The 21429-nt window shown below is 53.7% G+C and overlaps 1 protein-coding gene across 4 annotated transcripts in view; it reads left to right on the top strand.

Moving 5' to 3' along the window:
• The window catches only part of EFCC1 (EF-hand and coiled-coil domain containing 1), a 41227-nt gene that overhangs the window by 15425 nt on the left and 4373 nt on the right, over positions 1 to 21429 (top strand). The window contains exons 3-6 of one of the 4 annotated variants that reach the window (XR_011426781.1): positions 14931 to 15088; positions 17165 to 17306; positions 18773 to 19493; positions 20762 to 20902. Coding sequence is in view for 2 of the 4 variants with exons in the window: in XM_023619874.2 (XP_023475642.2) it covers positions 14931 to 15088; positions 17162 to 17306; positions 18773 to 18938; positions 20762 to 20902 (610 nt within the window). In the remaining 2 variants the exon portion in view is untranslated. Of the gene's footprint in view, positions 1 to 14930; positions 15089 to 17161; positions 17307 to 18772; positions 19494 to 20761; positions 20903 to 21429 lie in introns of all 4 variants that reach the window. The other 3 variants (XR_011426780.1, XM_023619875.2, XM_023619874.2) reach the window with 3 other exon arrangements.

Genomic DNA, 21429 nt, shown 5'->3' with positions numbered 1-21429 from the left:
GCACTGGGTGGCTCGGAGGGTTCAAAGCAGAGAGAGAAGCAAATGCAAGTGACATTTTCCATCCATTCTAGAAACAGCTGAGCCCAGGGGCTGTGATGGTCTTCTGATGTGTCATCTTGATGTATCACTTGGTTACGGCCCCAGGTTGTTCAAACACTAATCTGCAGTTGCTGTGAAGGCATTTCGCAGATGGAATTGAAGTCTGTGATCTGTCAACTTTAAGGAAGGGAGATTATCCTGGAGAACCTGGGTGGGCCTGACCTAATCACTTGACAGCCCTTAGTGCAAGGCTGAGGCTTCCCTGCAAGATAGAAGAGGCTCTGCGGCTGCCCGTGGGCTCCAGCCTGCCTGTGGGCTCCCCTCCTGCAGGCCACGGCCCAGAAGCTGCTTCCTTCCTTTGAATCTGTTGAGATAGCGCTGTGGTTTTTGACAGACATGGATGGATACGCCCTCCCGGCCCCGCTCCTCTGCTTGAACCCTGCTCCCCCAGGGGCTGAGGCAGGAGGGGAGCAGCACTGACAGAGGCCAACATTCTGAGCGCCTGCTGGGCATAAGGCACTGAGCTGAGGACTTCATGGACACAGCAAGCCGTGCTGTCACTGGTTTGTCAGTGATAATGCTGGAGGCTGCAAGGAACAGAAAACCCAACTCAGAATGGCCTAAACCATGAGGACATGGATGATCCCACATGCGAGGTCCGGGGGAGAGCAGTTTCCTCACAGCTCTGTGATCCTTGCAAGGATCCAATTCTTCATCTTCCCACGCTGTCTACCTCAGCTTGTCAGCTTGTCCTGTCAGCAAAGTCTCCTCATGGTTTCAAGATAGCTGCCATGGCCTCAGGCATCGCTGCCACATCCAGAGACAGAAAAATAACTTCTTCCTTGGACTTTCCTGTTCCCAGAGATCTTCCTGGCAGACTTCTCCTCACCTCTCATTGGCCAGAATCACATCACATGCCTCTTCCTAAACCAATCTTTGGTCAAGGGAGAGAATCACCATGATCAGCTTAGACCAATCAGATTTCCTCTCTGGAAGCACGTGGCCACTTAGTGCCTAAAGGAATAATTGAGGTTGTACCAATAAGACAGACAGGATGTGACTGGGTAGTTGTGTTCGGTTTCTACGCAACCAAAACAAATTACCTCAAACTTAGTGGCTCCACATGACCCCCATGTGTGATCTCATGTTCCGTAGGCCGGAAGTCCAGGCAAGGCTTGGCTGGTTCTCTCCTCAGGCTCTCGCTCACGAGGCTGAAATCAAGTGTCCTTGGCCGGTCCAAAGGCTCAGAGGGAGAATCTGCTTCCAGGCTTATCCAGGTGTTGGCAGAATCCAGTTCCCTGTGGTTGTAGGACTGAGATCCCGCTTTCCCGGATGGTGCTCAGCCAGGGGCCGCCCTCTGCCTTCCATTCCTGTGGCCCCATCCATCTCCCACCCAGCAAGGATGGAGTCCTTCTCACGCTTCCCATCTCCCTGACTTCCTCTTCTATACCAGCCGAGAAAGTTCTCTGCTTTCAGAGGGATGCATGTGACTAGAAGGGGATGCTGTCTCGGCGCGGGGTCAGCTGTACCGTGTGACATAAAACCACCATGGGCATGAGTCCCACCACCCTCGCAGGTTGCAGTACTTGTGTGTGGAACCTGGAGGGTCATTCCTAGAAGCTCTGCCTACCCCCGCAGTAACCTGGCGCCGGCAGGTGAGACAGACGTTTCTCCAGAAGGAAAGGTGAAGTTCAGGGGTCCTTCCCCTGCTCCCCCAGATGGGTGCACTGTCCGCCTCTCAGGAGGGTCCCGCCCATCAGGGGTCCTTCTTCCTCTGCTCACCCAGATGGGTGCACTGTCCGCCTCTCAGGAGGGTCCCGCCCCGCAGGGGTTCTTCTTCCTCTGCTCACCCAGATGGGTGCGCTGTCCGCCTCTCAGGAGGGTCCCGCCCTGCAGGGGGTCCTTCTACCTCCAGCCAGCTGGGTGCTTTGTTCTTTAATGACTTTCTGTGCTCTTAGCAAATCCAGAAGGTGCTGCCTGGCCGTGGAGTGGAAGTTCCCCAGGCTGATTAAACGCGTTTCCCTGGACTGAACTCCGTCCACCGGGGCAGCTGCCAGCAGTCAAGTCGGGGGTAGCAAACTACAGCCCATGGGGCAAATCTAGCCCCGTGCCTATCTTTGTAAAGTGTGCAAGCTATGATTTTTACATTTTTAAATGATTGGAAAAACTCAAAAAAGAATACTGTTTCCTAACGCACAAAAATTTCTTGAAATTCAAACTTTGGTGTCCATAAATAAAGCTTTATTGGAACGCAGCGTGTCCGTTTGTGTCTGTCTCAGCCCTGGCTGCTCTCCCACTGTAGCAGCTGAGCGGAGTAGCTGCGGTGACCATGTGGGCTGCAAAGCCTGAAACCTTTGCTGTCCAGCCCTCCACAGGAAAGTTTGCCAACCCCTGAGTTAAACAGGCGTGTCCTGCGACCGCTCTGCGGGTCATTGGTGGCCGTTTATTCTGCCATTCGGATACTGAGGTATTCTGAGCCAGAGGCTTGGATTAGGGTGTGGGGAGGAATGGCTTTTCTCGACTTCCCCGCCCTGTTCCCCTCCCTGCCCTCTAGGCACCCATTTTCGTGTGACCTCTGTGTGTCTCCTTGTTGGTGTGTGCTCTTGCACAGTGTGTGTTTGTGTCTCCTTTCTGTTTATGTAAATTGTGCTGTATTGTGTGTCCCACTCGGCCACTGGCAGGCTTCACTCAGCGCGGTGTGTTCAGGTGCATTTGCAGTGTGCACATCTGCACGCTGCTTCCCCTCCTGGCGGCCCCCCCGCCCACGCCCAGAGGCGGCCCCAGGCTGCCTGTGCCTCCCCGATGACGCTGATGAGCATCTTCTCATGCCCCCTGCAGGCTGAGGCGAGAACTTCCCCAGAGCACACGCCCCGGGGGGAGTTGCTGGGTCAGAGCGGACCTGGACGTAACTGGGCACGGGGAAGCAGCCGGCTCCAGTGTGTTCTTTGACATAATCAAACTCACCAAATCTTTTTGGCCTTATGATTTTTGCTTTTGAATTTTTATTTGAGCTGCCCCCCACCACTAGGTCAGGAAGCTTTTCCCCTGTATGTTCTTCTGTTTTAATTCTGCCCTTCAGATTTAGTCTTGAATCCACCCTGAGTCCACGCTTTCAGGTGGTGTAGATGGGAGCCCACCTGCGTCTTCTCTGTGTAACGCGGGGTGGCGCTCGTCACTCGTGTGGATGTCGAAGGCCAGTCGCATCCCTCATCCGCGTGCATCCTAGTGTCTGATCTCCAGGCAGATGCCTCCTGTGGGGGCCTGGGACTCTGGCAGGAGCCTCGCTTGTGGTCTGTTTTGTGTTTTTACATACAAGAGTCAAGCTCTACTTCAGATAATCGCAGGCTAAGCAGGCCTGTCACTGCATGAATGTAATAGTGAATTGAACTGGTAGGTTTCAAGTGAGAATTATAGTTCCAGGAAAAATGACTGTGTACTATTTAGCTTTTAATATAACCTTTGGGCCAGCACGGTCCAATAGAACTCGCTGTGATTATGGAAGAGGTCTGCATCCGCGCTACCCGGGATGGAAGCCACAAGCCACAGCCAGCTGCTGAGCACGTGGATGGCTAGTACTGCTGAGGAACTGGATTTTCAGTTTTATTTAATTTTAATTAATTTAAATGTAAGTAGCCACCTGTGGCTAGTGGCTGCCATATTAGACAAGCACAGGTCAGATTAAGAAACTGTCCGACTACCGCTACTGAAACTCAAGCATTTATTTGAGGTTTTTGATGGAAAAAAAAGAAGAGACTAGAGAAGGAAAGGTGGACAAGGAGGATGCTGTGAACAGAGGATGGGAGCTAGCACTTGTTGAGTGCCAGTGCCGGGCACATAGAGCCCTCCTTTAACCCCTCTCGTTCCAGGAGCTGGGGGGCCTTACTCCCATTTCAGAGACAGGGAAGCTGAGTCTCAGGAAGGTGAAGGGACTTGATGAAGGCACCCTCTCTTGAGAGGTGGCCCAGGAGTAAGCCAGGTCCCCCATCCTGTGTGGCCGTGTGAACCCAGAGGCCACATGGAGAGGGGGCAGGATGGTTGCAGGCCAGCCAGACCCTGGCAAATGGGGACCCTGGACACCACCCTTCCCTGGGGACGTGGGCGGGGGCCGCTTGGCTGACCTGGCACCCTCTGAGTCCAAATCCACGAGTCCCACAGTTAGGCGGCCTGGAGCCAGGGCATCTTCACGGGACAAGTATTTCCCTCAGAGACATTCTGGAAGTTGGGGGGGAGGGAGAGTTTGTCTCAGTGACTAAGGGGACAGGATTCCTGATGCTTGGGGGGTCTGCCGGGGATACCAGCCTCCAGGCAGGTCCTGTGCACGCAGAATCGCCCTGCACCCACACAACTGCCAGATGTCCTGCTGGACGTGCGCTCTCTGAAAAACTTGCTTTCACCGTAATTATCTGAGACTAGAATCGAACTCTGCTTTACATATAAACACAATTTTTTTTGAACAGTTTTAATGTACAAAGAATTTTCCAAGAATGCAATGCTGTGTGGGATGAGGAAAGGTTCTATTATTTTTTGTTTGGAATTTTCCAGGAGTTGCTTGTCATTTCAGAACCACATCACAGATAGTGACAACACTTGTGGTGTTTAACCAGCTGGGAAGGAATGCCTTTGTCTACTGGTATCCATTATGCTGTGTCCCAGTGAGTCTCTGTCTGTCTATCTGTGTATCTATCCATCCATCCATCCGTCCAGCTATCCATCCATCCATTCATCTATCCATCCATCTCTCTATCTGAATATATTTTCTTAGCTCTTGTTTCAAATTTCAAATATAGGGAAAGAGTGTCAACAACATTCAATTGAATATTACCTTACCTCTCTTAAATTAAAACTTACCCATTATAAGTAGGTTTAAGCATCTAAAAACTTCACTATGTCTGAGTATTTACATATTGAAATGTATATTATCAAACATCTTTCTCTCTCCTTTAAACAACTGTTAGAGCATTACATTAATTTTTTCAAAGTATATGTAAAGGTAGGATATATTATTTATTCATCTCATTTGGAGTAGCACAGGAACATTCTAAAATATCCATTAATAGGGGCCAGCCCAGTGGCACAGCAGTTAAGTGCACATATTCCACTTCGGTGGCCTGGGGTTCGCCGGTTCGGATCCCAGGTGTGGACATGGCACCGCTTGGCACGCCATGCTGTGGTGGGCGTCCCACATATAAAGTAGAGGAAGATGGGAACAGATGTTAGCTCAGGGCCAGTCTTCCTCAGCAAAAAGAGGAGGATTGGCAGCAGAAGTTAGCTCAGGGCTAATCTTCCTCAAAAAAAAAAAAAAATCCATTAATAAAAAAGGGTGTCAGTATATTAGAGTGGGCGTCCTCTGCTGAGGGGGCAGAATGAGCGGCTGCGGGATGGGAGAAGAGCTCGGCTCTCAGTGCCCAGAGCTTGCTGTGTGGGAGTCCAAGCACTGGCCAAACTTCAGACTCCCTCCAAGGATCCATGTCATTTTTTGCCATATCTGCAGAGCACCTATTTTATATTTATTATTCAATGAATATTTTCCCTTAAATCACCTCATTCTTTTTACTTAGAGAAATTTATTTAAAAGGGAGTTATATCACAGTCATAAATGTAAAACTAAAATGGTTTGTTGTGCTCATTGTTTTTAGTACATGTTAAAATAAATGCTTAACTGTTTAAAACACACACACCCTGTTCATCTGAGTGCCACCTAAAACCGCCTGGAGCACCAGTGGAGGCCGGAGCAGCACGCATTTAGAAGCACCGTGTCATTTCGTTTCGTCTTCACGGAACCCCAGGGCCTATCGGTGTTTCCTGACGATTGAGTAGTGGGCTGAGATGGAGGCTCAGAGAGGCAGAGGAGGTTGTGGAGGGTCACACCACACAGCCATGGTCCTGTGGGTGGAACCCGGATTTGGCCGCTCCGGGGACCCTTCTCTTTGTGTCCCAGAGTGAGGGAGGGATCTGTCCTTTGACGACCTTGAGGCAGGAGCCAGGAGCTGGCGGGACTGGAGGAAGGGAGGAGCAACATCTGGCCCTCATCAGATTGTGTAAGCCGCTGGGCTGGGGGCCAGATGTGGCCACTGGCCTCCAGCGGAGAAAGACATCAGAGGTTCCCCTGGGGCTGCAGGCGGTGTGCAGATGTGGCCAGCTGGGGGGAACGCCCAGCCGCCCACGAGGACTCAGGCCTGTCCAGAAGAGAGGGTAAGAGAGGACAGTGGGCAGCCGCGGGCCCCACCTTTCCCCAGAACTGCCTGGAGCTGGGAGGGAGGCGCCTCCGCAGTGCCTGCTGAGTGACAGGCTCTCTGCAGGTCACAGAAGCCCCCCAACCCGGTCCCTCCAGGGCCCAAAGGAAAGTGGCCCAGAGGTGTGGCAGGGGGTGGACGCGGGCCCTTCGCCAAGCCTCTTCAGTCCCGGTCCTCTTGGGTCGTGGTTTGGAACGAGTAAACCCTCATACCGCCTAACAGTGCCACCCTCCTTTATAATAGAGAGAGAACAGCCTGGATTCGGAGGCAGACGGAAAACGAGACTTAGGTAGACTTGACTATCCTTGTTACATCGTCATTTTATGTATTTTTCTGGATACTTTCTATTTAAGGCAAGAGATACTGGCTTTTCACTGTACATGATAATGTTTGTACTAAAGGGAATCTGGATTAGTAAACAGTAGGACTCGTGACCAGCAAAGTCTGCCGTTTGGGAAAGTCCACATAATCTCTCACCTCGAGGGCCCCCTCTGGGCAGTGGCCGGCCATTAGCCCCATTCCACAGGGAAAAGCCCACAGGAACCAGGAAGTGAGGGCTGGGACTCGACCCGGGTCTGGTGGCTCCAAAGCCAGTGCTCTCCTCTCTGTCCTTTCTGGAACAATCCAAGAGCAGGTGATGGGAGGAACCTGGGATGCCCACCCAGGCTCGGGGCTCATTCCAGCCTGACCTAACCTTCCTTTTCCTCGCCTGAACTGCTGCCAATTGTGCCATTCATTCATTCCCTCATTCATTCACTCAGCAAATCTTTCCTGGGCCGCGCTGTCCCTGTGTTGAATGCCCTCAAGGAAATCCCAGTCTGGTGAGGGAGACACAGCACAACAGGCCACATGAGACCACATGCGCTCTGGGAGTCCAGGTGAGGGAGAGGTTGAATTCTGACAGGAAGTCACTTTTGCATCGGGAAACGAGGAGGGAAGGCCAGTAGGATTTGCCGGGCAGAACTGGCTGGGGTAAGGGTGCACCCTGCAGGCGGAGGAATCTTTGTGGTCTTGGGCAAGTTACTCCAGCTCTCTGCACCTTAGTTTCCTCATCTGTAAAATGGAGGTAATGGGAATGACTCCTTCTTAGGGTTACTGGGAGGAGCGGATGGGTTTGTTTGCATAAAAGCACTCGGAGCAGTGTCTGGCACAGAGGAAGGCCGTATAGCTGTTGGCTGTAGTTATCATGTGCAAAGGCCCTGAGGGCGGAGTTTAGTGGGTCCGGCTGTGTCACGCCCGGGGCTCTTCACCAGCGATGAGGCTGGAGGACTGGCTGGGTCGGATCTTGGAGGCCCCTCAGTGTTGTGTTAAGGACATTGGAGCTCATTCTGTGGGCCATAGGGAGCCACTGAAGCAGTTTGAAGGAAGACAGACAGGCTCCACGCTGAGCCTCTGCTCCCTTCAGTGGCCAGAGTAGAGTGGAGACTGGAGGGCAGAACTGGAGGCAGGAAGGGGGCGAGGCGCTTCTCCCCACCCGTGGGACCCTCCTGAACAACTTATGTTCTTTCTTCCTGAGGGTCTTTGCTTCATAACTTCAGAGACTGCCTTGTGGAGGGACTGAATACCAGAGCATCTGGACTTTTCTGCTTGGTCATGCGAAGCCACAGAAGGCTTCGGAGCAGGGTCAGACCTGTCTTCCAGAAAATGGCCATGATAGCAACTGCTGATGGCCTGGAGGTGGGAGCGGAGGGTGGAAATGTAACGTGTTGCAGGGCCAGCTCGGTGACCTTGGGGCTGGAGTTTCAAGGAAGCTGGGCCTGCAGGTCAGGAGGGGCCACAGCGCTCCGTCCACCCAGTGAGGCCACCACTGACTCTCTGCCCCGGCCCCACACTGTTCTTTCTCCTCCCCAGAGCCAACCCAGGGAACCCATTCTTATGGGAAACCCTAGTTAAACCACTGGGCCATGTGGTCCAGTCCCAGGACACAATGGCGGTCAGACTTCTAGGCCCAGAAAATTCTAACAAACCCTTTCACAAACCAGGATACCCACTGCTACAGTGACAGATTTGCTGCTAGTCAATCAAGAAACATTGTGCAAACGTGTCCTATTAGATCGAACCATTTTAAATTGCCTTTCGCACGTCAGCAGCAGTAAAAATGAGCAATTCCACATGGTTCAACCTGACACATGCAGATCTCCACTGGCTTCCACCAGCTCTGGGATAAATAAGGGCGAGACTTTCCACAGCCCCAAGGAACAGGAAGTGGGACCACAGGACCAGGTCAGGCGACCCAGGGCCAGATTCCTGCTCTGCCCCAACGACCTCTGTGATTACTCTGAGAGACATCAACCTCCTAAGTTCCGGGTATGAACATTTTCCAAAAGAGCACACGTAAGGCCCAGCCCAGAGTAGGATGCCCAGTCGGGGCCTGTCCCGCCTGTCTCCCACCTTTTCCAGCCCATTCCTGTCTGCTCTGTGAGTTCTCCACACTGGCCCTGCTGCCCCCATCTGTCCCCAAACATGCCTGCTGCATGTTCCTCCACCCAAGCCTCTTTCATTCTGCTCGGCCACAAGTCCTGCCTCCTCCAGGATGCCTTCCCTGCTCTGCAGACCCAGCGCCCTCCTTGTCTGTGTGGCGGTCTGACCCTGAGTCCACTGGGCATGGCCCTAAAGAGCAATGGGTCGCTCACTCTCCTCCCAAAGGTCTGCTGCGGGCAGGGGCTTCGCTCCTTCCCTCCTCCTCCCTCCCGCCGCCTCGCCCCCCCGCATAGAAGGTGCCAGAAAAGAGCAGGTGCACGGTGGCTCTTTGCCAGGCATTCTCGCTGCAGCGCCCGGGCTGGGCTCTGGGCTGGAACTGAGCGCCGGGGCCGACTCTGAGCCCTCGCATATGACTTCCAGGTGGCCAGACCCAATGGCCACTCTGGCGAGTGGGAGATGGCACTTTCCACTAGGGGGAGGCAGGGGGAGCCGATGGAAGAAGACAAGGATGCTGGGAGGCATCTGGGAGGCCTGTGGGACATCCAGGTGGAGACACCAAGGCCGCCTTGAAGCTGGGGGAGCTGAGAGGCCAGGGCTGGAGGTGACTTTGGCAGTTGTTGGCGCTGAAAGACACAGCACTGACTGAGCCCCTTCCAGAGTGAATGGACCCAAAGGGAGAGGGCCTCAGGTGGAGGGCATGCCAGCACTTCGGGGCCGGGTTGGGGAGGAGGAAAGGCAACGCAGACTAGGAGGAGTGCCAGGGCGTGCTGAGCCGGCTCCTGGAGGCCTTGGAAGGAAGTTTGGGGGGCGGGGGGTGGGCAGTAATGGAGTGGCCAGCGCTTTCTCCGAGGCCAGGGGCCCGGGCGCTGAGGGACGGCCTTGGACCGGCAGCGTGGCAGTGATGGGTGCCACGTGGACTGCAGTGGCCGTGTAGTGGAGGCGGCTCTTGCGGCACGTTCTGCTGTCGAGTGGACAGAGGAAGGGCTGGTAGCGCGGCCGCAGGCCGGGAGGGGCATTTTTGTTTGTTTTAAGGTGGAGCTACGCAGCACATCTGTGTGGTTGTGCCAGTGGCCCTGCAGACCGATGCGGCAAAGAGGCGCAGTGACAGGCGGGTCAACACCAGTTCCTGGACGGGAGCAGCACCCCCGGACTCCCTGGGGAAGCACGCTTTCTCTGCAGCCACGTTTTGCTTCTGGGAAAATTCCACCCTGCATCCTCATCTATCCCGCTCTCCAAACCCTGCTCTGGGCGGCCCCTCGGCCCGGCCTCCTTGCAGGTGACCTCTAGGCACCTGACGAGCACAGCAGCTGGGCTGGGGCATTCCACAGCCTGCCTTCCGGCTCCCCTCCCGCCGCCTGGCAGGGCCACTCAGGGGCGGCCTCGAGCCGCGGGCCTGGGTTGAAATCCCAGCTCCTCCATTTCCGAGCAATGTGGCTTGAGCAGGTTCCTCCAGCTCTCTGTGCTCCGCCGCCGTGGGGCTGTGGTGAGGAAAACGTCAAAGGCGCTGAGAGCAGGGCCTGGCACCTAGGAAGCCCTCTGGAGAATGGAGTTCTCCTTGTTGTTGATGCCTTGGGGAGTAGGGAGGGTAGAAATCCAGCCTACCCAGGCCACTCTGTGCCAGGAAACTTAAATAAAGGCTCTTCCTCCATCTCATTTTACTTGTTGAAGCCCTTAAATAATTTAGAGGAAAAAAGAAGAAACTTTTCATTTTGGGAAGACTTAGATATTGTCTAGTTCAACTCTGTTCCAACTTCCACCCATTAAAGTCCCTTACCTGCTTGCATACCTCTTCTGCCAGGAAGCTCACTACCTGTAAGGCAGCCCTTTCCATTCTTGGTCAGCAGTCCTTGTGAGAAAGTGTTTCCTCAAAGTGAGCTAAAACTGCCTCCTTTTGACTCTCCAACTCTCATTTTTGCTCCCCACCCTCCCCCCCATCCTGGCCACACACTGCCCTCTGAGGCCATATAAGAGGCTACTCACCACCACCCTTGATTCTTGGAGACAATAACCTTATACCCCTGTGCTTTCTCTTCTTCAGGCTGTGATCTGAACCTCTGGAGTAGAGAGGGACAGTCACCTCCCCAGTTAGACCTTGACTAATATGGCCTAAGTTCTAGTCACACAGTTTCACACTGAAACAAAAATCCCCCCCTGGGGGTTTTCACATTGACTGCTGCCAAGCCACATCCTCATTCTCGGCTTGCACTGGGGGAGCTTGAATTCAAGACTTTATCAGTCAAACTTATTGGCTCATAAGACGCAAACATTTAGTTAGCCCTGGCTTCAGGCAGAGCCTGATCCAGCAATTCGGATAATGTTAATAAGGAGCCAGTTTCTATTGCCCGTCATCTTTAGGCTCTACCTGTAGCCCCCAGCATCTCCAGCCTGTCCCCTGAGAGTCACAAATGGCTATCACAGCTCCCAACGTCATCCTCACACCTCATCAGGCAGGGAGCAAGTGGGTTGGCAAGCGGAGAAAAAGCTTCAGTTTGGCGGAAACGCCAGCAGACAGCGCCTTGTGTCTCACTGGCTGCCTGTGCAGCCCTGGAGCAACCACGGTACCAGGGGTGGGGTTGTGGTGGTCAGCCTGGGCAGGGGCCGCGTGCCACATCCTCCTCTGAGCAGGCGAGCCGCCTGCAGTGGGAGAGGGTGAGCAGGCGAGATAGCTGGAGCTGTCACCCAGGGTAGCTGGTGCTGCACGGCCACAGATGGCCGATGCCCCACCCCAAGCCTCGAGTGCAGCCAGCCCCGCAGATCCCTTCTTGATTGGCTCAGCAGACAGTCCTCTGGATGCTGAGTCTACCGGACCAACCCTGGGCGCCCCCCCCCCCCCCCGGCTTGGCCTCTCCGCGGTGCCTCCTCCTGGTGTTCCAGTCACACTGAAGCCGCTGCTGTGTCTCACGGATGGACATGCCCATGGCCCGCGGAACTGCTGCCAGCGGATGGTTTCCCAGCTCCTCTGCCTGCTTCCACAGGCTGACCATGAGAACCCCGGCAGTGGCCCCCTGCAAGATGGGCCCATGACCCACTGCCAGCTCCCTGTTGGCAGCACTGGGTTCAGAACCAAGGACCTCACTTCATCCCTGTCTGGCCCTCCTGGGTGCTGTGTGGCTTCTCCCCTTACAGTGGATCTGTGTGGGTCTGGGAACTGGCGGGTGACTCCACATAGCGACTCCTGAACTGAGTACAAGGGTCCTTGTTTTCCAACGATGTTTGGTCCTGAGAAAGCCACTAAAGTGGATCCACGTAAAATGGGACCAAAGAGAGTGGCATGTGTGTTTGCAAGGTTTGACTGAGACTTTAACTTGAAAAATAAACCCAAAATGTATTAAAGTGAGTTTATTGTTCTATTTATTTGATAAAACCAGGTGGTATTTTCAACTATTCGTTCTTTCTTTTTAAAAAAATTATGGTAAAATTCATACATAACATGAAATTTACCATTTTAACCACTTTTAAGTGTTCACTTCAGCAGCATTGAGTACACTCACATTGTGCGCAGCCATCGCCACCATCCATCTCCAGAACTTTCATCTTCCCAAACTGCAGCTCTGTCCCCATGAAACACCAACTCCCCACCCCGTCCTCAGCCCCTGGCACCCCCATTCCACCTTCCGTCTCTGTGGATCTGACTGCTCATGAGTGGGATCAGACAGCATTTGTCCTTTTGTGACTGGCTTATTTCACGTAGCATGATGTCTTCAAAGCTCATCCATGTGGTATGTGTCAGAACTTCCGTTTTGGGGCTTGACGATGCTGCGTTGCATGAACTGACCCACTTTGTCTCTCCGTCCGTCTGCCGATGGACGCCTGGGCTGCTTCCACCTTTCGGCTACTGTGAATGGTGTTGCCGTGAACATGGGTGTCACGTATCTGCTTGAGTCCCTGCTTTCAGTTCTTTCGGGTGTGTGCCCAGAAGTGGGGTTGCTGGATCATATGGTAATTCTATGTTTAATTTTTCATTCATTTAAAAAAATAGTCTTCGGGGGCCGGCCCGGGAGTGCAGCAGGTAAGTTCACATGTTCCACTTCAGCGGCCCAGGGTTCACCAGTTCAGATCCCGGGTGCAGACTTACACAGCGCTTGGCAAGCCATGCTGTGGCAGGCGTCCCACATATAAAGTAGAGGAAGATGGGCACGGATGTTAGCTCAGGGCCAGTCTTCCTCAAAAAAAAAGAAATAAAAAGTAATCTTCATGACTGAAATACAGTGCACTAATTTGTATACATAGGATGATTCAGGGTTTATTATTCCTTTTGGAATATTTTCTCCAACAAAACTATGTGGGAACACAATGGTGCATCCTTAACTTTATGCTTTTTTATTTTTGCAGCTTAATCATGAGGAGGGTCCCTTCTGCAAAAGTATTTGAGACTTTCCTTAGTTTTTCTCAGGGCTCTTCCCAGTCCTGTGAGCCTCTTTGGTGCTCCGGCCGCTCCTCATCCTGGTGATTTTCTCTTCACTTGTAAACTGGTCCAGCTCTGCCACGCCCCCACATCACTGGTTCCGCCTGGGATGCACGCAGCTCTCCAGTATGCCCTTCATCGACATCACAGAAGCTCCCTTTTGTCAAGATGTGCAGGTTCACCTTGCAGTCTGTCTGTCTTGGGTCACGTCTGACAAACAGGGAGAGATCAATAACAGCAGATGCTGAAGAGACGAGTGAGGGGACAGCTGTTGGTGTAAAAGGGTGGGGGGGCACTGAGAACTAGTTTAGTAAGGGGCCGGTTCACGAGTCAGTATTTTCATATTATGATAGACTGTTTTCGTTTTTCCCTGACCTTGTAACTGCAGGGACGTGGAAAATGAATATTCAAAAAGTGAGGAACCTGATTGATAATGATGAAGTAGGTTCTCCAAGCCCGAAGAGGAGAGATGATTCATTTAAAAGCTTTCAGGGACGAGGAATAGAACATGTAATTAAAAGTAACCGAGAGGGGGCAGCCCTGGTGCCCCAGAGGTTAAGTTCGGCTCACTCTGCTGTGGTGGCCTGGGTGTGGTTCCTGGGTGTGGCCCTACACCACCTGTCAGTGGCCATGCTGTGGCGGCGGCTCACATATGCAAAAAAAGAGGAAGATTGGCAACAAATGTTGGCTCAGGGTGAGTCTTCCTCAGCAATAAAAAAAGTAACTGAAAAAATGAAGGCTTTTTTTTTTTTAAGATTGGCCCTGAGCTAACATTTGTTGCCAATCTTCCTCTTTTTTGTTTTTCTTCTCCCCAAAGCCCCCCAGTCCATAGTTGTATATTCTAGCTGTATGTCCCTCTAGTTGTGGCATGTGGGACGCCGCCTCAGCATGGCCTGATGAGTGGTGCCATGTCTGCGCCCAGGATCTGAACCGGTGAAACCCTGGGCCGCTGAAGCAGAGCACGTGAACTTAACCACTCGGCCACAGGGCTGGCCCTGAAGACTTTTTTTTAATCTTACCCATAATAAGTCCAGAGGCAAGTGGCTCCAGAGTAGATAACTCAGCAGCTAAAAGATGTTAGGGCTCTTGTTCAACTACTCTATAATTCTCTCAATCATTTCCTCATGGTCACAAGATGACTACTGCAGCTCCAAACACCATTTCTTCACATGACAATATCCAAAGGCAAGAAGTAAGGGCATTTCCTTTTCTGACCTTTTTTCTTTTTTTTTTTTGGTGAGGAAGATTCACCCTGAGCTAACATCCATTGCCGATCTTCCTTTTTTTTTTGCTCTAGGAATATTAGCCCTGAGCTAACATCTGTGCCAGTCTTCCTGTACTTTGTACGTGGGATGCCTCCACAGCGTGGCTGATGAGTGGAGTAGGTCCACGCCTGGGATCTGAACCCATGAACCCAAGCAGCTGAAGCGGAGCACATGGAACTTTAACCACTTGGCCACGGGGCCAGCCCTGGCCTTCTTTTTTCATAAGGGATGAAAATCTGTTTCAGAGGCTCCTCAGCTTTTGCCTTTGGTCCCATTGACTAAAATTGGGTTACGTGTCTGTGCCTCAGCTTCAAGGGCAGCTGGGGGACGAGCATCCAGCACTTGCCCTGGATCGTGGAAGGCTGACTCCACCATGCCGGCCACTGGATAGGGAGCCGGTAGGGTCAGACACAGAGATAACCCAGAGTCCCCTTCAGGCATACCATAGACAGCTTACCTGTGCAGGATCCAGGCGGAACAGGGCGGGCCTGCATCCCACGCTCCCCTGCAAGACGTTGGCCAGGTCCTCTTCTCCCTCTAACATATGTGTTTTGCCCCTGCCCCCAGGTCAGAGGGCACCCAGCTCCCAGCCTCACCACGAGCCAGCCCAGAGCCAGAAGCCAAGAGCAGTGAACCTGAGGACTGTGAGACCAGAGGCTCAGACGCCCCTCCAGAGGGAGCCTGGCAGTCAGAAGGCAGCTCCGAGAGCAGAGCCCTGGACGAAGGTTGGTCCCCGCACGCTCACGCTGGCTAACAGGCTCACAGTCCATCCAGCTGGACCCCTGCCCTGCTCACAGGGTCCTGGCTGCACTGATGCTGCCGTCCAGTTTTCAGACAGAGCCCCATGCCCCCTACCTGCTGTGGCCGGGCTTTCCGGGCCCACAGGGGCCCTTCTCTGTGGGCCTGAGAACACAGGGAGGCAGGTCCCACTCGGTGCAGGGAGAGCCTATCTCCCGTCAGTGGCGTGCAGAGGTGAGCTGGGCGCCCAGCAAGCTGGGGTGGAATAAGCTCCACGTCATCAGAGGGTGTAAGTGGGGGCTGGATGGTCACCCCACAAGAAAACCACAAAGAGGCCCATCATCTTAAAAGCCTGAGCCTGGTGAGTGCGGAGTCAGCAGGAAAGGAGAGAAAAGTGGGCTGAGCCGGTGCCCCAGGGCTCCCCCGGCTCGTGGGCAGGGGCGGCTGGGAGCCATCACTCCCACCCAGAGCCCCTCGCCTGCTGCTGCCTCGGGCACCAGGACCATGTTAATACCTGTGACAGTAATGACACCACACACCCATGTGTGCGTGCACACACACGTATACATATACATGTACATGCATGTACACAAGCACGCATACATATGTGTATACACAGAGACGTGTATACACATGCACATACACATGCTTATACACGCACGCATGCACATGCACACATACAGCATCAGGAAATTCCCAGAACGTAAAACAAATCATCAATATTGGAAACCCACACGATCAGAAAGTCACGGCACAGTCACCTCGACCCTGGTTCTCTTGGGTCGGGGACGCTGTATTGAGACAAAACAGAAGGGCCCTGAGTTGGCCCAGCTGGGAACAGCCAGGAGGCAGAGAGGGGCCCAAATCAGCATACCTGTGCCGGTGTTCCCAGACCTGCCAAGGGGCCGGGTCCCCCAGGAGCCTTTTAAAATACCGATGCCCACGCCCACCCCAGATCTGTGTGCCCCTCGGGGGGTTGTTACATGGCTGGGTCAGTCGGGACGTGGTCTCTCTGAGAGTGGCAGGCTGTTCAGCCAGACCTGCCTCCACTTAAAGGAAACTTATTGGTCCACGTAATTAATTAAAAAGTCCAGGTGGGCCTCGGGCCTGCTGAGATGTCCACAGAGCGCCCGCCCCCGCTGCCTGGCCTCCTCTGGGTGGACTCCTTTTGCAGAAGGTGCTCCCCTCATCCGGACAGGACGGCCCCGGAGCTCCAGACCCGCATGCTCCACCTCCCAGGCTGCAGGACTGGAGGCCTTTCTCTCCCTGGAAGTTTGCATCACACTCTGGCCTGACTCTCCTTGGCTCACGCTGGTCCTTGCCCTGCCTGAACCTGTCACGTGGCGGGCAGTCTGTGCTCTGACTGGCCAGGCCAGACTTATATGTCCCCCAAGCTGGGGTGGACTGGAGAGGAGAGGGGAGGGCTCCCCAAGGAGAGTCGGAGCTGCCTCCCGGAGTCGGGGCCTGACACCAGCAGCCAGACACCGGGCAGCCATGACGACGCCCAGGGTTTCTGATGTTCAGTCAGATTGGAGGGCACCAAAAAGACACAGCCCTGTTGGGTCACAGGAAGTCACACACGTGACACTCCTTGCTCCACATCCCCCAGGTGTTAGAGGCATGCAGTTCCCTGAGAGTTGAAAATCCGTTCAACCTGGTGCCCGTGCCCGGCAGAGCCCAGCCCCTGACAGATGGCCTGGCCTCCCTGGCTGGGATTGCCGTGTCCTAAAGTGGAAGTAATGCGCACCTCTGAGGGCACACACAGGCCCTGGCTTGTTGTGTCATCTTAGAAAGCAGAGAAGGAAAAGAGGGCTTCTCTCTCCCAGTGTCCCTATGTGAAATGCCAGGGAGGGGCTCTGATGGGCCAGCGCCACTCCTGGGCCAGGCACAGGCCTCGGTGGCCTCACCTCACAGGGCATGGGGGGAGGCAGCTGCCTGGAGGAGGGGGAGATGGTGTCAGGGCCTCTCCCCTCTGCCCGCCCTGCCCGCACTTCCCCCTGCGGAGGGCTGCCTGGTTCCCCTCCTTTTGTCCCTTGTCCCCACATCCTGTGCTTCTCCAGCAGCGGGTGAGCAGCTCTTCCGCTCCGTGGAAGGCCAGGCCGCCTCTGACGAGGAAGAGGAGGACAAGGAGAAGTGGCAGGAGGAACAGAGGCCACCAGCCGAGGTCAAGATGCTGCTGGCTCACCTCCCCAGCTGCGGGAGTGGGTATGTTGCTGGGGACAGGTGTCCAGTAATGCGGGCTCAGCGAGCTGAGGAGGTAAAAGAAACATTTCTTGGACTCTCAAGGTCTGGTAGCAATGCTCCTTTATTCAGAGAATAGCATGGGGACACGACCCATGGGCCATGAAGGGCTGCAGACATGGGTTGAGAATATGGCTAAATTTAAGGCATAGGTATGTAAGTTATTTCTTTACAAGACAAAGGAAAGATAATGTAAAAAAGTCGTTAAAATGGTATCAGTGCAGGTGGGGTCTGGTTATCGGGTGGTCCTATATTTTGGACAGGAATCAGGTCGGATCAGATCAGGTCAGATCAGGTCAGGATGTCCTGTGCTTCCTGGAGGATGATATAGATGGTATGTAGGGCAGGACACCTTGGGCTTCTCTCCCTGGGGCAGCCTGGATCCTCATCATCCAGGACCTGCCGCCGTGGGCCATGGGCTCTCACAAGTTGGCCTGGGAGCCCAGAGCCCACGTGACACCTTCATACAGTGACAGAGCTTGAACTTGGAAGGCCAACCAGGCTGATTCACGTCCAGGCTCAGTCACCTCCCAGCCCCTCTGAGGCTCTGTCCCCTCATCTCTTGGAGGAGGCGACAGGACTGCCCCAGTGTGTGTGAAGATGAAACCAGTTGGTCAGTGAAGACACACTTGGTGGTGGCTTGAATTCCCATTGGTTTTCTCTCACTCCCTTGGCCACTGTGCCAAGACACGCTCCAAAGCTCTCGTGTGGCTCCAGGCGTTTGTGAGGATTTGCGATCAACAATATAAAATGCCTAACGGCGCCTGATCACAGGAGACCCACCATGGGGGCAGTGACCTTTACTATTATATCGTAAAGGGCTGTAGATTTTCCAGAGTTATTGTTATCACCAAACTTTAAAGTCAGTAACAAGCATTTATTAAGCACATACTATGTGCCAGGCAAACTTGGGGGCCCTGGGAAAACGGCAATAAACAAGACAGTGGCCCTCCTCTCCTAGAGCCTCTATTCTCATGATAAATGTGAGGGAAGGAGGTGAAGCAGGGGAATGGGCAGAGGGAGGTGTTGGGAACGCCTCTCTGAGAAAGAGCTATTTGAGCAGACACCTGAAGGAAATGAGGGAGTAAGCAATGCAGGTGTTGGAGGAAGAGCATTCCAGGAAGAGGGAAGAGCAAGTGCAAAGGCCCTGAGGCACACTGGAGGGGCAGCCAGGAGGCCACTCTGGGTGGAGCAGAGTGAGTGGAGGTTGTGGGGAGGGTGGTTGGAGAGGTCACAGGGTAGATCAGGTGAGGCCTTTGGCTTTTCCTCTGAGTGAGATAGGGACCCATGGGAGGGTGCTGGGCCGAGGGGTGCCATGGCTTGGCTTAGCTCTCAGGAGGAGACAGACTCAGTGACAATACGTACTCTCTGAGGCTGGAGCAGAATCTGGAAAGCAGCTCCTGCAGTGCCGGCACTCTCCTTTGCTGCAGGTGTGATGACCAGATGGCCAAGGAACTCACGACCTCCTTCGGCCTCTTTGGCAGTACCACCCACGCGAACGCCCTGGGGGAGCTGAAGGCCCACATCGCCATGCTGGTGGAGCAGCTAGGGACCCAGGGCTGCAGCCAGAAGACCCTGGTCTCATCTGGGCAGGAGGTCAGCTGATCCCCAGAGATAAAGGGCTGGAACAATTCTACGGTCTCACAGCTGGAAGGCCCCTGAGGGATCTCAGCCAAGTCCTGTGCCCCATTCACAGATGAGTAAACCAAGACTCGCAGAGGAGACTTAATTACCTTTGATTTAGATTTAATGAAGAATATTTTGGTTGCAAGTTAAAGGATCCATCTCAGACTAGCTTGAGTGCCAAACAGGAAATTATTAGATCATGGAGCTGGGAAGATCACCTTCAGAAGAACAGCTGAGAAGATGAGCTTCAGGCACAGCTGGATCCAGGGACTTGGACTAAATTGTCTCCACCTGTCTGTTCTGTGTTTCTCTGGGTGTGCTGGCCTCACTTCCCCTACTTCAGAGAGGCTTACCTCAAGTGGTAGGGGAAGGGAGGGCAGGACCGCAGACAGCTCTAGGTTCCCATCAGCCCACCTAAGAAACCCCAGGGGGACAATAAAAGCCTCACTCCCAGTCCCTTAAATCTCCGGGAAGAACTCCACTTGGCCCAGGCTCAGTCAAGTGCATGTCCCCGGCCAGTTGCAGGTAGGCGGGCAGGTTCAGTGATTGGCAGCTCCATCAGAGTCGGATGAAGTGGAGGAGGGACACTTCCCCTGAGGAAAGTTTGGGTGGGGGGTGGCAGGCAACATCCGCATCGAGGTGTCTCCATTTCCATAGGACACTTAGCATTTTGTTCTCATCTCTCTCCTCCGTGCTCTGCTCCGCAGTACTCCAAGGTGGGATGCCCCTGAAAGTTGGCATTTCACTAGCCCCGGCCCACGGCACTTCTGCAGACTGGTTTGGATATAAGATAGCTCTGTATCTATATACCTGGCATTCTCCGTCCGTGCTGTTTTTCACATGTCTGGGGTCTGGTGCAGTTCCAAAGGGCGTGGGTATCACCCCTTTTCCAAGTAATTTCACAGAAATAGGGGGCAGGGGAGTTTGCAGGCTGTGTTCCCAGGCCCCTTCCAGGCCCTTCTGCAGCGGGCACAGGCGCTGGAGTGGACCCTGAGTGCCCATGGGCACCACGCCCTCAACTGCTTCTGCTTCCCTCTGTCAGTGCCAGGAGCCTCACTCTGTGCTCCCGGCTTTAGAAGGCGGGTGGCCGTGTGACCCCCTGTGGCTGCCCGGCATCCACCCTCTGCTGTCGTGGTAGGAGGGACAGTCTTGATGCCCCTAGCCAGGTGTGGGCAGTGACTCAGGCCGGGCCAGTCAGGCGCCTCTCGTGGGGCTCTCCATCTTGAGGGAGGTAGGGGATGGCTGAAGAGTGTCCTCGGCTGTGGCCCCTGGACAAGAGGCTTGAGAAGTTCCACTGTTCTCAGAACGTGAGAACATAACATAATGTTCTCAGCCCCTGGTGCGGCCCCATTTCTGAGCTTCTCCAGCTGCCAGACCATTCTGGGAATGACCCACTAGCCTGCTAGTGAATTCTTTCTGTTTAAACTAGCCAGATCAGTTTCTATTGTTGGCAACCAAAAAGAAAATATTAAAAAGAAAAGAAAAGAAGGCAGATGGATAGAGAAGAGAAGGGAGAATGGAGTCCCTCGACTAGAAAATAAAACATGCATGTTCTTGTATCAGCCCAACTCTCTGTGGCCTTAGGCCAGGTGTTCAGCCTCTCTGGGCCTTCCTCCCATGGCTGGGGAGACAGGGGGGTTTTATCTGCCCAGTCACCTGACAGGCTGAAGGGGCCAGATGAGATGACCTCTGTGAAAGGGTCAAGGCAGATCATGGGTTCTACCTGGGGATGGTGCCAAAGATACGGGCAGAGGGCGGCAGGGCGGGTGCTGAGCCCCTGTTGGTCCCTGCAGGCAGAGCTGCAGCAGAAGGTGGAAGAGAATGAGCGCTTGAGGCTGGAGCTGCAGATGGTGGAGACGGAGCGAGTGAGGCTGTCCTTGCTGGAGGAGAAGCTGGTGGATGTGCTGCAGCTCCTGCAGAGGCTCCGGGACCTGGTAGGCTCACGGGAGCTGGCACAGCCAGGGCAGGGGGAGGAGCTCCTGGAGGGAGGCCCTGGTCTGTGTCAGGCGCCGTGGGGGGCACGTGTCAGCTCCACTTTCCAGAGGCAGAAATGGAGGCTCAGGGAAGCGCGTCCAGAGGAGGGGTGGGCTCTATAACCCATTTTATGATGCTAATGTAATTTTGATCTCAAAAGCAAAGGAGGATAAATACAAGAAGGGAAAATTATAAGCTAACATCACATTTAAACATGGGTGCAAAAATATTAAATGACATATTAGCAAACCAAACCAGCAGTGTTTAAAGAAATGCAACATGACCAAGTTGGATTTATCCCAGGAATTCAAAGATGATTCAACGTCAAAAAATCTGCTAACATAACACAACACATTGCAGATTAAAGGAGAAAAACAATATATTCATCTCACTGGATATAGAAAAGTCAATAGCAGTCTCCTTTTATTACACAACCCCTCAGCAGATTACGAACAGTAAGGACTTTCCTTTACCAGATAAGGCGTCT

This window comes from Equus caballus, chromosome 16 (genome assembly GCF_041296265.1).
Source record: "Equus caballus isolate H_3958 breed thoroughbred chromosome 16, TB-T2T, whole genome shotgun sequence".
Taxonomy (NCBI): Eukaryota; Metazoa; Chordata; class Mammalia; order Perissodactyla; family Equidae; genus Equus; species Equus caballus.
Note: the sequence above shows the minus strand (reverse complement) of the source record. Positions and strands in the feature narration are given on the sequence as shown.